Below are 13,682 nucleotides of genomic sequence, written 5' to 3' on the forward strand. Positions count from 1 at the left end.
ATGGCCTACTCCTGCACCTATTTTCTATGTTTCTATGTTTCTAAAAGCTTTAACGTATAAAGGGGAAGAGAAAGATAGCTGGCCAGAGAAATTTAGACCATAGACAGCTGAAAGTATGAGAATTGGGAAACTGGAGAATTGGGATGTTTCTGCAAAGCCATGGGGCTGGAGAGGATTGTTGAGATTGGAAGGGGCCAAACCACTGAAGGTTTTGAAAACATGGGTTTCTAAATTTAAATGCAGACAAACCTGGAATCAATGTAGGCCAGTGAGCTCAGGGAATGGTGAATGAATGGCACATGGTGAAAGCTGGCATATATCAGAAGAGTTTTGATGACCCATGTTTATGGAGCATGGAAGATGATGGATCACGCTTTATAATCTATTAACCTTGACATGAAGCCATTGGGGAGCTTAACTGATTGATGAATCCAAATCATTAATTACCTTAGAAGATTGCTATCCACTTCAAGCTGGTCCAAAGATACTTCTCCGGATAGATTTAAACTGAATCTTTTGTTTTGATCAATGCCTCTGGCTGCCTGTTCTCTGTGTTGTAATCTTGGACCCACCGCCCGTCTGTGTTTTTCCTCTATGCATCTTAAGGGTACAATGCGGTTTATTGGATGAAAGATTATTGCTCCACTTTCCTCTGAAATCGGTCTGCGGTTCCCCACATAGAATCGCACCAGTGCTGGGAGGTTATCGAAGCTCTCCTGTTCAAACTGATACAGCACTCGGGTGTAGGACTCCTTACGCCGTAGGACCACGCGGATGATCTTGAAGTGGATAGGCTCATGTTTCCAGGTGCAGCTCAGTACAAAGTCTCCTGGACTGGAGCGAGACTCTCGGATCAGGAAATCTCCATCTCTCTCTATTAGGATATCGGCTTCCTGAATTAACAAAGAGGTGAATCAGCCTCCATTTAGTATTCAACGGCTAAAGTAAAATAATTCTTTGCTTTTTCAATTTCATTTTAGAAATAATGGTTTCTAGCTTGTGATTAGAGTATTTTCCTACTTAAAACACCCAAAGTCAACTGATAACTAATCTTCATTATCAACGCCCAATCCTGCCTGCTGCATGTTTGTGAATGAAATGGAACGGGGTGAGATCAAGATCTGACAGAATCAATGGCGTTGGGGTAAAGGGTAGAAAAAGTATTGGCAAAATCACTGGGTATGGTATTTATAGAAACAATAGAATGAATCGGGACCATCAGATTTAAATACAGGGGGAGGGAAATCTCACCAAGTAGATGGGCAATACAATGTGGCCCACCTTCCCCGACAAGATTCCTATCAGAGTGATGAACTTGGAACTGCATCCTTCTGTCAAAATTCCAAAAGGATGCAGGAGTGACTGATGCCACGAAGCTTTAGTTCTAGTTCAGTTTTCGTTTTAGAGATTCAGCGCGGAAACAGGCCCTTCGGCCAACCCAGTCGGTGTCGACCAGCTATCACCCAGTACACTAACACTGTCCTACACACACAAGGGACCATTTACAATTTTTACCGAGCCAATTAACCTACAAACCTGCACGTCCTTGGAGTGTGGGAGGAAACCAGAGCACGCGGAGAAAACCCACGTGGTCACGGGGAGAACGTACAACACTCCATTCAGACAGCACCTGGATAAAACCTGGGTCTCTGGCACTCCAAGGCAGCAATTCTACCACTGCGCCACTGTGCCACCCCAAGTGCCTGGTTAACTTTATGGAGTGACACAGAGTGAGCCAGAGGTGGTGATGAGGGTGCTTAACTTCAAAAGAAATAAAATGTCAATTGCGCAATCCTAGAAAAATTGCATTTGCATCAACCTTCAAGGCAAATTACACCGTGCCCTACATCTATTTGTGTTTTCAGGTGGAATGAAAGCACTTAAATGGTATTTTCATGGTTCACAGATGTAGGATGAAATGGACAGAGATTTCCAACCTGCCGTGGGATAGGACCATGGAACCAGGCATGGCTACGGATATCATCGGTATTCAGTTTTAGTTCCTCCTCCAGTTCCTTTGTTAGTGGATCTTTCACAAAGGCCATTATAAGTTATCAGTAGCCCACTGAAAAAAAAGAATGAGATTAGTGCCAAGTTACTAATAATTAAATAGCTAAATCAGAATATCCATTATCATTGATGCATCATGTCGGGAGGAACTACAGATGATGATTTATAGCAAAGATAAACACAAAGCACTGGAATAACTTAGCAGGTCAGGCAGCATCTCTGGAGAAAAGGAATATGTGATGTCTTGGGTTAGAACTCTCCTTCAGACCCAATCTATCTGAAAAAGGGTTCTGACCCAAAACACCATCTATTCCTTTGCTCCAGAGATGCTGTCTCACCCAGTGAGTTACTCCAGCATTTTGTGTCTACCACTGATACGTCGATGGTTGTGGTTGCAGTCTCAGAGCTCCAGGATGATTCTGTGTCCAAATCTCATAAGCCACGCTCAACACTGGTACTAAGACCAGTCCTCCATGGTCAGTGCCACCTCTTGGATGAGAAGTTAAACTGAACTGTACATCCTTTCCTACAGTGAATGAATATATGTTGTGGCACTATTGGAAAATGAACAGTTAACTCTAGTGTCTTGGTTAATACTTAACCCTCACTGGATAATGTTAAAATAGACGATTGGTAATGATCCTATTACTATCTGTAGAAGCTCAATGTGTGCAAATAGGTTGCCGTATATCTTCAATGGCAGTTAGACACAATAAGCTAGATCAACAGTGGGACAGGCAACATCTCTGGAGAGAAGCAATGGGTGACGTTTCGGGTCGAGACCCTTCTTCAGACTGGTTAGGGGTAAGGGAAATGAAAGATATAGACGGTGATGTGGAGAGATAAAGAACACTGAATGAAAGCTTTGCAAAAAAGTAACGATGATAAAGGAAACAGGCCATTGTTAGCTGTTTATAGGGTGAAAATGAGAAGCTAATGCAATTTGGGTGGGAGAGGGATAGAGAGGGAATGCCGGGGCTACCTGAAGTGAGAGAAATCAATATTCATACCACTGGGCTGTCAGCTGCCCAAGCAAAATATGAGATGCTGTTCCTCCAATTTGGATTTAGCCTCACTCTGACAATGGAGGAGACCTTATTTGTGTAGGAATGGGAAGGAGAATTAACGTGTCCAGCAACTGGGAGATCAGGTAGGTCCAGGCGGGCCGAGTGAAGGTGCTCCGCGAAACGATCGCCAAGTCTGCGCTTGGTCTCGCCAATGTACAAGAGTCCACATCTTGAACAACAGATACAGTAGACGAAGTTGGAGGAGGTGCAAGTGAAACTCTGCCTAACCTGTCATGGTCCCCAGACAGAATCGAGGGAGGAGGTATAGCGACAGGTGTTGCATCTTCTGCGTTTGCAGGGGAAGGTACCTGGGGAGGGGGTGGTTTGGGCGTGAAGGGATGAGTTAACCAGGGAGTTGCAGCGGGAACGGTCTCTGCAGAAGGCAGAAAGGGGTGGAGGTGGGAAAATGTGGCTAGTGGTGGGATCCCGTTGGAGGTGGCGGAAATTTCGGAGGATTATGTGTGTTCAATGGCAGTACTGACTGACTATAACAATCCTTCATTGACTACAAAACTTTATGAGGTACTTTGATTTTATAAGAAGTGGTATAAAATTCAAGTCTTTCCTTATTCATTCGGTTGATGATTCCCGGACTGTTTTTTTCTGCATCACTCTAATACAACCTCTCCCAAAGCAACAGGAAATATATTTCAAATCATTTCCAAAAGACCAACGTGAAATACAATGGTCTCCTAAAGCTTAATGGAGGCTCACTGAGGATAAATATATCTTCGAAGGTAGACACAAAATGCTGGAGTAACTCAGCGGGTCAGGCAGCATCTCGGGAGACTGAAGACTGAAGACTGAAGAAGAGTTCATCTCAGACTGAAGAAGGGTCTCGACCCGAAATGTCGCCCATTCCTTCTGTCCCAAGATGCTGCCTGACCCACTAAGTTACTCCAGCATTTTATGTCTACCTTCGATTTAAACCAGCATCTGCAGTTTTTTTCCTACACATAGATACATCTTCTTTTCCTATGCTAAATGTGTCTGACGATGTTGGCTTACCCTCTGATATTCAGCTCTCCCAAAAGCTGAATGCAATCAGCAGATAAGAACTTCAAACCCATTTGATCTCAGTGCCAGAAGATGAATTATTCAGACCCCACGGGGGAAAATAATCAGTATGTGTAAAAATGTGCAGTCCAACTTGTTAAGATTTGCTAATTACGTGGTTAAAATTGTCCTTGTTTATAGTTTCTCTGCCGTTTTTTGTGAAAATTAATGAAGAGAAAATGCAGCCCTGACCTGTGATATACAAATCTAACCAGTCAGGCTGAATTGGAAATCCGGAACTAGAAATGTCAACAGAGGGCGCAGATCAATCAGCGTTGTTTAACTGCATGACTCATTTGCAACTGTGTTGAAAAAGTTCTACCTCAGAACATAAAGTTCAGAATATGAAGTGCTATCCCCAACAGCAATCTTACCTGATGTCTGGCCTGGCTCAAGGGTAGCAATCTTGCCTCTCTCCTCATAAGGTTATTGGTTCAAGGTCCATCCTAGGATGGCACACCAGTGGGGAATGAGGAGCAGGAGTCATCTATCAGATATGTAATCAGGGCATTGTTTTCTCTCTGAGGTGGGTGTGAAAGATTTCCACAGCATAATTTAATGTGAAGGGCAGGATGTAATCCATGACGTGTGATTGCACTTGGAATGAGTGCATGGGAGATTCATGAGAAAGCTATCAGGGTTGGAAAATGATATGATGATAGGCGAGAATGAGGATAGGCTGGGGCCATTTTGAAACAGAGGGTGTGTGGAAACTTCATTCAGGCATAGAGTGAAAAATAAGGAAGGAATATTTTTCCTGGTTGAGGAACCAATAATTAGGAGGTAAATATTTGAAATAAAGAATGAGAGGGGAATGAGGGGACTTTTATTTATTCAGAGGGTGTTAGAGGTCTTGAATTTGCTCTCTCACAGTGAAAAGGAAATAGGTAGAAATCCTCATCGCATTTAGAACATGTGTGAACATGTCCTTTGGAACCAATGATTTGGAGGATCTTGGACCAGCTACTGGAAATTGGAGTTAGGAGATGCAGAACTGGAATAAAAGCAATGGGCCAAATGGCCTTTTCCTAGATTTTGTTATGATTCTTTGACATCTTGGCCTATGTTTATCCATAATGATTAAAAGATTATCTATATGTTACGACATTACTATTTGTGGGATAAGAAAATAACTGCAGATGCTGGTACAAATCGAAGGCATTTATTCACAAAATGTTGGAGTAACTCAGCAGGTCAGGCAGCATCTCAGGAGAGAAGGAATGGGTGACGTTTCGGACCGAGACCCTTCTTCAGACTGATTACTATTTGTGGGAACTCACTTCGCAAAGATTGGCTGCTGAGTTTCATCTACTACCACAATGACTGCACTTCAAAGTCTATCTCATTTACTTCATTGACCGTGAAGTGCTTTGGGATGTCCTGTGGAGAGATGGGTGCAGTATACAAAACATCTTTCTTATTGATGCTGGGCAGTTCAAACCAATAAGATCGTGAAACTCTGCTCAATGATGATTACGGAGTCTCTTTCTATGACAGTTTCCCACCTATAGAGACTCCTGGAGGAAAACCTGTGGGAGAGTTATGATCAAATGGACATTGCTGTAAAATAAAGGTGCATAGAAAATAAGGGACCTAAAGGGATGCAGATGCAGATACATTAGATACATTTAAGGCGGAGGTAGAAAAATATTTGAAATTCAAAGAATTGAGGGGTATGAGGAACTGGCACAAAAGATGACTTGAACTTGGCATACATCAGCAATGATCATATTAAATAGCGGAAGGGTCCGTTGACCTATACCTGCTTCCATTTTGGAAAAACCCAAAGTGCTGGAGTGACTCAGTGGGACAGGCAGCACACCTGGAATACATGGAAGCTAACGTTTCAGGTCGGGTCCCTTCTGATCCCATTTCTATTTTCTTGTGTTCTTGTGAAAGTGACAACGTAGTGGTTTTATAGGAACAGGATTCAGATGTTCAAAACTGATTTATATCAATTCTTCCATCAGAAATTATAAATGCTTTAGCTGGCAGTGCAAGAAATTGATAAAGAACACATTCAGAAGTTAGAATCGTTATGGCACAGGAGGCCATTTGACCCATTCAGACTATGATGGTTCTTTATCATTGAACTCAATTTGGTTGTCTGAAGAAGGGTCTCGACCCGAAATGTCACCCATTCCTTCTCTCAAGAGATGCTGCCTGTCCTGCTGAGTTACTCCATCTTTTTGTCTCTATCCCTGTTATTTAACGACAGGCTTGCAAATTATTTTCCCTCAACCTTTTTCCGCTCTTTTCTGAAAAGTATATTTTCACTCTCAAAGGTGGCAATCTGCAGATCGTAACCAGTTAAAAAAAAACATTTCCTTGTATTCCTTGTAATTCTTGCCAGCCCCTCATATCTTTTGTCTATCCCTTTCATTGTGTCCTCATTCCATCCAATAATGGGAACAATCTCTCTCTTTACCCTATATGAAACCATTAAGTTTAATTACATGGGTTAATGTTCCTTCCAAAGATTTCTTTCCATTCTGATGAAAATAATATGACTTTTCTCATGGCTACAGTAGTGTGAACACGCTGGTACTGGTTTGTACAAGTCTGACACAACTCTCCTTGCTAATACAGAGTGAAACCTCAACCACTTCATCAATCACATTCCACACATTTTTCCCCCCTGCAAAGTCTCAGTTTCTGTGCCACTAAGAACCACCGATTGGATTTTCCTTGCCTACCTTTACGTTCTTTGCTCCGGTTGTTGATCCGTTAACCATAAGGTGCAGCCATTTAGGCTGGAGGTTTCAGTCAGAAGTGGAAGAACACCTCAACATAGCCCTGGGGAGCCGCACCTCCAGGGAAACCTATCAGCTGGCAGGATGCAAGGGGGTCTGAAGAGAGTTGACAGGTACACTCATTCCTGGTGGGGAGCACTATCTCAGCGACGCAGCAAAGCCAGTCATTTGCTAATGCAACCCCTTCACAAATAAAGTGGCAACTCTGATTCTATTTGGTACTAGGAGTTTACTGAGCTTTTGAGAGGCACGGCACCCCCCCACAGAATGTGGAATATCCCAGTGCTGTACTCCACCCTTTATCTTAGAGTTGAGGACACTTGACAGCAAACCTGCGTAACTTTAATGCATGTCATTCAGTCCAGGAACTGGAGAGATTGTGCAAACAGTGCCCTACCCTCTTGCAAATATCCAATCTAGATGACCAACCATCAAGGTTGCCCAGCAATCAAATCACCTAGAGCAGCGCGCAGTGCAATAGGAGTATTTAATATTGATTTATTCACAAAAGGAGTATTTAATAATTGTGCACTTTTCACTTGCAATAATACCAGAGATGTTAAAAAAATAGCTGGGTATTAAACTGTCAAGGGCAGGGGACGAAGAAAGTTCACAAGAGTTTTTCTGCATGGAAATATGCTCTTCAGCCGAACTTGTCCATGCCAACCAACATGCCTCTTTTATGTTAATCCTAATAGTCTACATTTCACCCATATCCCCCCAAAACATTTCCTGTCCTCAAGTTAAGTCAAGTCAAGTTTATTTGTCACATGCACATACACGATGTGCAGTGAAATGAAAGTGGCAATGCCTGCGGATTGTGCAAAAAAAAGAATTTACAGTTACAGCATATAAATAAAAGTTAATACAGAGAAGACAAAAATTTAGTCCCTGGAGTTATAAAAGTTAACAGTCCTGATGGCCTGTGGGAAGAAACTCCGTCTCAGAGTTGTGAATCTGTGGAATTCTCTGCCTCAGAAGGCAGTGGAGGCCAATTCTCTGAATGCATTCAAGAGAGAGCTTGATAGAGCTCTTAAGGATAGCAGAGTCAGGGGGTATGGGGAGAAGGCAGGAACGGGGTACTGATTGAGAATGATCAGCCATGATCACATTGAATGGCGGTGCTGGCTCGAAGGGCCGAATGGCCTCCTCCTGCACCTATTGTCTATTGTCTATCCTCTCCGTTTTCACAATGTGACAGCGGAGGCGTTTGCCTGACTGTAGCATCTGGAACAGTCCGTTGCTGGGGTGGCAGGGGTCCCTCATAATCTTGCTTGCTCTCGATCTACACCTCCTGATGTATAGGTCCTGCAGGGGGGCGAGTGTAGTTCCCATGGTGCGTTCTGCCAAACGCACTACTCTCTGCAGGGCCATCCTGTCCTGGGCAGAGCTGTTCCCAAACCAAACTGTAAGACCAAACCAGTCCTTGTATCTGTCCAAATGTCTTTTAAATATTGCAATTGTACCTGCTTCAACCGCCTCCCCTTGCAGCTCGTTCCATATATCCACCACCCGCTGTGGGTAAAGCTTGCTGCACATATTCCCTTAAACTCTTTCCTCCCTCATCTTAAAACGTTGTCTCCTAGTTTTAGACACACTTACCCTGAGAAAAAAACCTTATTAACATCTATAAATTCAGCCCTCACCTCCTACATTCCTGGGCAAAGAGTGCCTGCCTATTCAATCTCTCCTAAAACCTTGTCCTGGCAACATTTTTGTGTATCTATTCTGCACGGTTTCTTGCACAATCACATCCTTCCTATAGCATGGCAACCAGAATTGCACACAGTAAGATCATGCGATGGAACCTCAGGACACACCCAGGTAGATTTGGCAGCACTTGCAGACAGTGATGAATAATAGATGTTTGGGCTTTTACCCAAGAGCTTCTGCTTGCCTGGCCCTGCCACTTAGTTCAATGGGAACAGTCACCACATCTCTCCTAAATGGCTACTTTTATTGAGTACATGTAGTTAAGAGTCATAGAGACATACAGCTAAAACCCTAACGCAACATTTGTGGAGGGAAATGGACAGACGATGTTTTGGGTCAGGACCCTTCTTTATTTTGATGATGAATGATTATGGTGTCTGATCCGGCGTGGGCAGACCGCCATGAGCGAGGGGGAAGAACAATGAACAATGGAGGACCTGGCATAAGGGGACCGCCCGGTGTGAGGGGATGGGAGGAAGGACAATGGAGGAGGCAAAAGTAACAAAGGCGAGTTACTTTTATAACTTTGTCAACACCATATGTGGCGACTATTTGTATACCTTGGGTATGCAAGTAAAGAATTTCACTGTGCTTGTCATATGTAACAATAAAGTATTCCATTCCATTTCCCCCCACAGATGCTGCCTGATCCACTGAGTTCCTTCAGCAGTTTGTTCTTTCTGGTTCTGGTTGATTACTGCGCAAACACCTCATAAGTGGTTATCTCGCGCTGGTCGGAGTTTGCTGTAGTTTCCAATATCTGCAGCCTCTTTGGACTTCTGCAAATAGACAATAGACAATAGGTGCAGGAGGAGGCCATTCGGCCCTTCAAGCCAGCACCGCCATTCAATGTGATCATGGCTGATCATTCTCAATCAGTACCCCGTTCCTGCCTTCTCCCCATACCCCCTGACTCCGCTATCCTTAAGAGCTCTATCTAGCTCTCTCTTGAATGCATTCAGAGAATTGGCCTCCACTGCCTTCTGAGGCAGAGAATTCCACAGATTCACAACTCTCTGACTGAAAATGTTTTTCCTCATCTCAGTTCTAAATGGCCTACCCCTTATTCTTAAACTGTGGCCCCTGGTTCTGGACTCCCCCAAAATTGGGAACATGTTTCCTGCCTCTAACGTGTCCAACCCCTTAATAATCTTATACATTTCGATAAGATCTCCTCTCATCCTTCTAAATTCCAGTGTATACAAGCCTAGTCGCTCCAGTCTTTCAACATATGACAGTCCCGCCATTCCGGGAATTAACCTAGTAAACCTACGCTGCAAGCCCTCAATAGCAAGAATATCCTTCCTCAAATTTGGGGACCAAAACTGCACACAGTACTCCAGGTGCAGTCTCACTGGGGCCCTGTACAACTGCAGGAGGACCTCTTTGCTCCAATACTCAGCTCCTCTTGTTTTGAAGGACAACATTCCATTGGCTTTCTTCACTGCCTGCTGTACCAGCATGCTTCCTTTCAGTGACTGATGCACTAGGACACCCAGATCTCGTTGTACGTCCCCTTTTCCTAACTTGACACCATTCAGATAATACTCTGCCTTCCTATTCTGACCACCAAAGTGGATAACCTCACACTTATCCACATTAAACTGCATCTGCCATGCATCCACCCACCCACACAACCTGTCCAAGTCACCCTGCAACCTCATAGCATCTTCCTCACAGTTCACACTACCACCCAGCTTTGTATCATCTGCAAATTTGCAAATGGTACTTTTAATCCCTTCATCCAAGTCATTAATATATATTGTAAATAGCTGCGGTCCCAGCACCGAACCTTTTGGTACCCCACTAGTTACTGCCTGCCATTCTGAAAGGGACCCATTTATCCCCACTCTTTGCTTTCTGTCTGTCAACCAATTTTCTATCCATGTCAGTACCCTACCCCCAATACCATGTGCTCTAATTTTGCCCACTAATCTCCAATGTGGAACCTTGTCAAAGGCTTTCTGAAAGGCAAGGTACACCACATCCACCGGCTCTCCCCAGTCAGTTTTCCTAGTTACATCCTCAAAGAATTCCAGAAGATTAGTCAAGCATGATTTCCCCTTCGTAAATCCATGCTGACTCGGAACAATTCTGTTACTACTATCCAAATGCTCCGCAATTTCGTCTTTTATACTTGACTCCAGCATCTTCCCTACCACTGATGTCAGACTAACTGGTCTATAATTTCCCATTTTCTCTCTTCCTCCTTTCTTAAAAAGTGGGACAACATTAGCTACCCTCCAATCCACACTGATCCTGAATCTATAGAACATTGGAAAATGATCACCAATGCATCCACAATTTCTAGCGCCACCTCCTTAAGTACTCTGGGATGCAGACCGTCAGGCCCTGGGGAATTATCAGCCTTCAGTCCCATCAGTCTACCCAACACCAATTCCTGCCTAATGTGGATTTCCTTCAGTTCCTCTGTCACCCTAGGATCTCTGGCCACTAGAACATCTGGGAGATTGCTTGTATCTTCCTTAGTGAAGACAGATCCAAAGTACCGGTTCAACTCGTCTGCCATTTCCTTGTTCCCCATAATAAATTTCCCCGCTTCTGTCTTCAAGGGACCCACATTTGCCTTGACTATTTTTTTCCTCTTTACATACCTAAAAAAGCTTTTACTATCCTCCTTTATATTATTGGCTAGTTTACCCTCGTACCTCATCTTTTCTCCCCGTATTGCCTTCTTAGTCATCTTCTGTTGCTCTTTATAAGATTCCCAATCCTCTGGCTTCCCACTCTTCTTTGCTTTGTTGTACTTCTTCTCTTTTATTTTTATACTGTCCTTGACTTCCCTTGTCAGCCACGGGTGCCTCTTACTCCCCTTGGAATCTTTCCTCCTCTTTGGGATAAATTGATCCTGCAACTTCTGCATTATTCCCAGGAATACCTGCCATTGCTGTTCCACCGTCTTCCCTGCTAGGGCCTCTTTCCAGTCAATTCTGGCCAGCTCCTGCCTCATGCCTCTGTAATCCCCTTTGCTATACTGTAATACTGACACTTCCGAATTTCCCTTCTCCCTCTCAATTTGTAGAGTAAAACTTATCATATTGTGATCACTGCATCCTAATGGCTCTTTTACCTCGAGTCCCCTTATCAGAGCAGGTTCATTACACAACACTAAATCCAGAATTGCCCTCTCCCTAGTAGGCTCCAGTACAAGCTGTTCTAAGAATCCATCTCGGAGACATTCCACAAACTCTCTTTCCTGGGGTCCATTACCAACCTGATTTTCCCAGTCTACCTGCATGTTGAAATCTCCCATAACCACCGTAGCATTACATTTGCGACATGACAATTTTAGCTCCTGATTCAACTTGCCCCCTAAGTCGAGGCTACTGTTTGGGGGCCTGTAAATAACTCCCATTAGGGTCTTTTCACCCTTACAATTCCTCATTTCTATCCATACTGATTCTACATCTCATGATTCTATGTCACCCCTTGCAAGGGAGTGAATATCATTCCTCACCAACACAGCGACCCCACCCCCTCTGCCCACCTGTCTGTCTTTTCTATATGTTGTGTACCCCTGAATATTCAGTTCCCAGCCCTGGTCCTCTTATAGCCATATCTCAGTGATTCCCACAACATCATACTTGCCAATGTCTAACTGAGCCTCAAGCTCACCACTTTATTTCTTATACTTCGCGCATTTAAATACAACACTTTAATTTCGGTATTTACCTCCCCTCTCACACCGGTCACAATTGGCCCTGACCTTACTCTCTTATCCCTTCTAGAACTTCCCTCCCCATTCATTCGAGAGTCCTTTGCAATTTCTCCTGTATTCGCTTCCCCTTTAACTCCATCTTCATATTCCCAGTTTGTCAACCCCTCCCCCCCACTACTTAGTTTAAAGCCACACTTGGAGCACTAGCAAACCTACCTGCCAGAATGTTGGTCCCCCTGCTGTTAAGGTGTATCCCGTCCCTTTTGTACAGGTCACTCCTACCCCAGAAGAGATCCCAGTGGTCTAGAAATCTAAATCCCTGCTCCCTGCACCAGCCCCTCAGCCATACATTCAAAACAACGGATTAATTTCTAAAGGCAGAACTGAGAAGCAGGAACTTGTAAAATATATCAAACCTTGATTAGAGCAGACACTTGAGATTACATAAACCATTACAAGTGACAGATGTAGATCATACAGCCCACTTCACTATTTAACCATTTAATATGATCAGATCTGATATAATTGTGGGCTTCAATTCCACTTTCCCGCCCATTTCGTATTAGACAATAGACAATAGACAATAGGTGCAGGAGTAGGCCATTCAGCCCTTCGAGCCAGCACCGCCATTCAATGCGATCATGGCTGATCACTCTCAATCAGTACCCCGTTCCTGCCTTCTCCCCATACCCCCTCACTCCGCTATCCTTAAGAGCTCTATCCAGCTCTCTCTTGAAAGCATCCAACGAACTGGCCTCCACTGCCTTCTGAGGCAGAGAATTCCACACCTTCACCACCCTCTGACTGAAAAAGTTCTTCCTCATCTCCGTTCTAAATGGCCTACCCCTTATTCTCAAACTGTGGCCCCTTGTTCTGGACTCCCCCAACATTGGGAACATGTTATCTGCCTCTAATGTGTCCAATCCCCTAATTATCTTATATGTTTCAATAAGATCCCCCCTCATCCTTCTAAATTCCAGTGTATACAAGCCCAATCGCTCCAGCCTTTCAACATACGACAGTCCCGCCATTCCGGGAATTAACCTAGTGAACCTACGCTGCACGCCCTCCATAGCAAGAATATCCTTCCTCAAATTTGGAGACCAAAACTGCACACAGTACTCCAGGTGCGGTCTCACCAGGGCCCGGTACAACTGTAGAAGGACCTCTTTGCTCCTATACTCAACTCCTCTTGTTACGAAGGCCAACATTCCATTGGCTTTCTTCACTGCCTGCTGAACCTGCATGCTTCCTTTCATTGACTGATGCACTAGGACACCCAGATCTCGTTGAACTCCCCCTCCTCCTAACTTGACACCATTCAGATAATAATCTGCCTTTCTATTCTTACTTCCAAAGTGAATAACCTCACACTTACCTACATTAAACTGCATCTGCCATGTA

General features: G+C 44.0%; 1 protein-coding gene across 1 annotated transcript in view; it reads right to left on the minus strand.

Annotated features, from left to right (window-relative positions):
• sh2d3a (SH2 domain containing 3A) overlaps positions 1-13,682 on the minus strand; it is a 55,926-nt gene that overhangs the window by 24,394 nt on the left and 17,850 nt on the right. The window contains exons 2-3 of the mRNA XM_078429232.1: positions 1,938-2,065; positions 448-893 (exon numbers count right to left, since the gene is read on the minus strand). Coding sequence (XP_078285358.1) covers positions 448-893; positions 1,938-2,045 — 554 coding nt within the window. The 5' untranslated portion in view covers positions 2,046-2,065. The remainder of the gene's footprint in view (positions 1-447; positions 894-1,937; positions 2,066-13,682) is intronic.

The sequence above is a fragment of the Rhinoraja longicauda genome, chromosome 37, assembly GCF_053455715.1.
Source record: "Rhinoraja longicauda isolate Sanriku21f chromosome 37, sRhiLon1.1, whole genome shotgun sequence".
Lineage (NCBI taxonomy): Eukaryota > Metazoa > Chordata > Chondrichthyes > Rajiformes > Arhynchobatidae > Rhinoraja > Rhinoraja longicauda.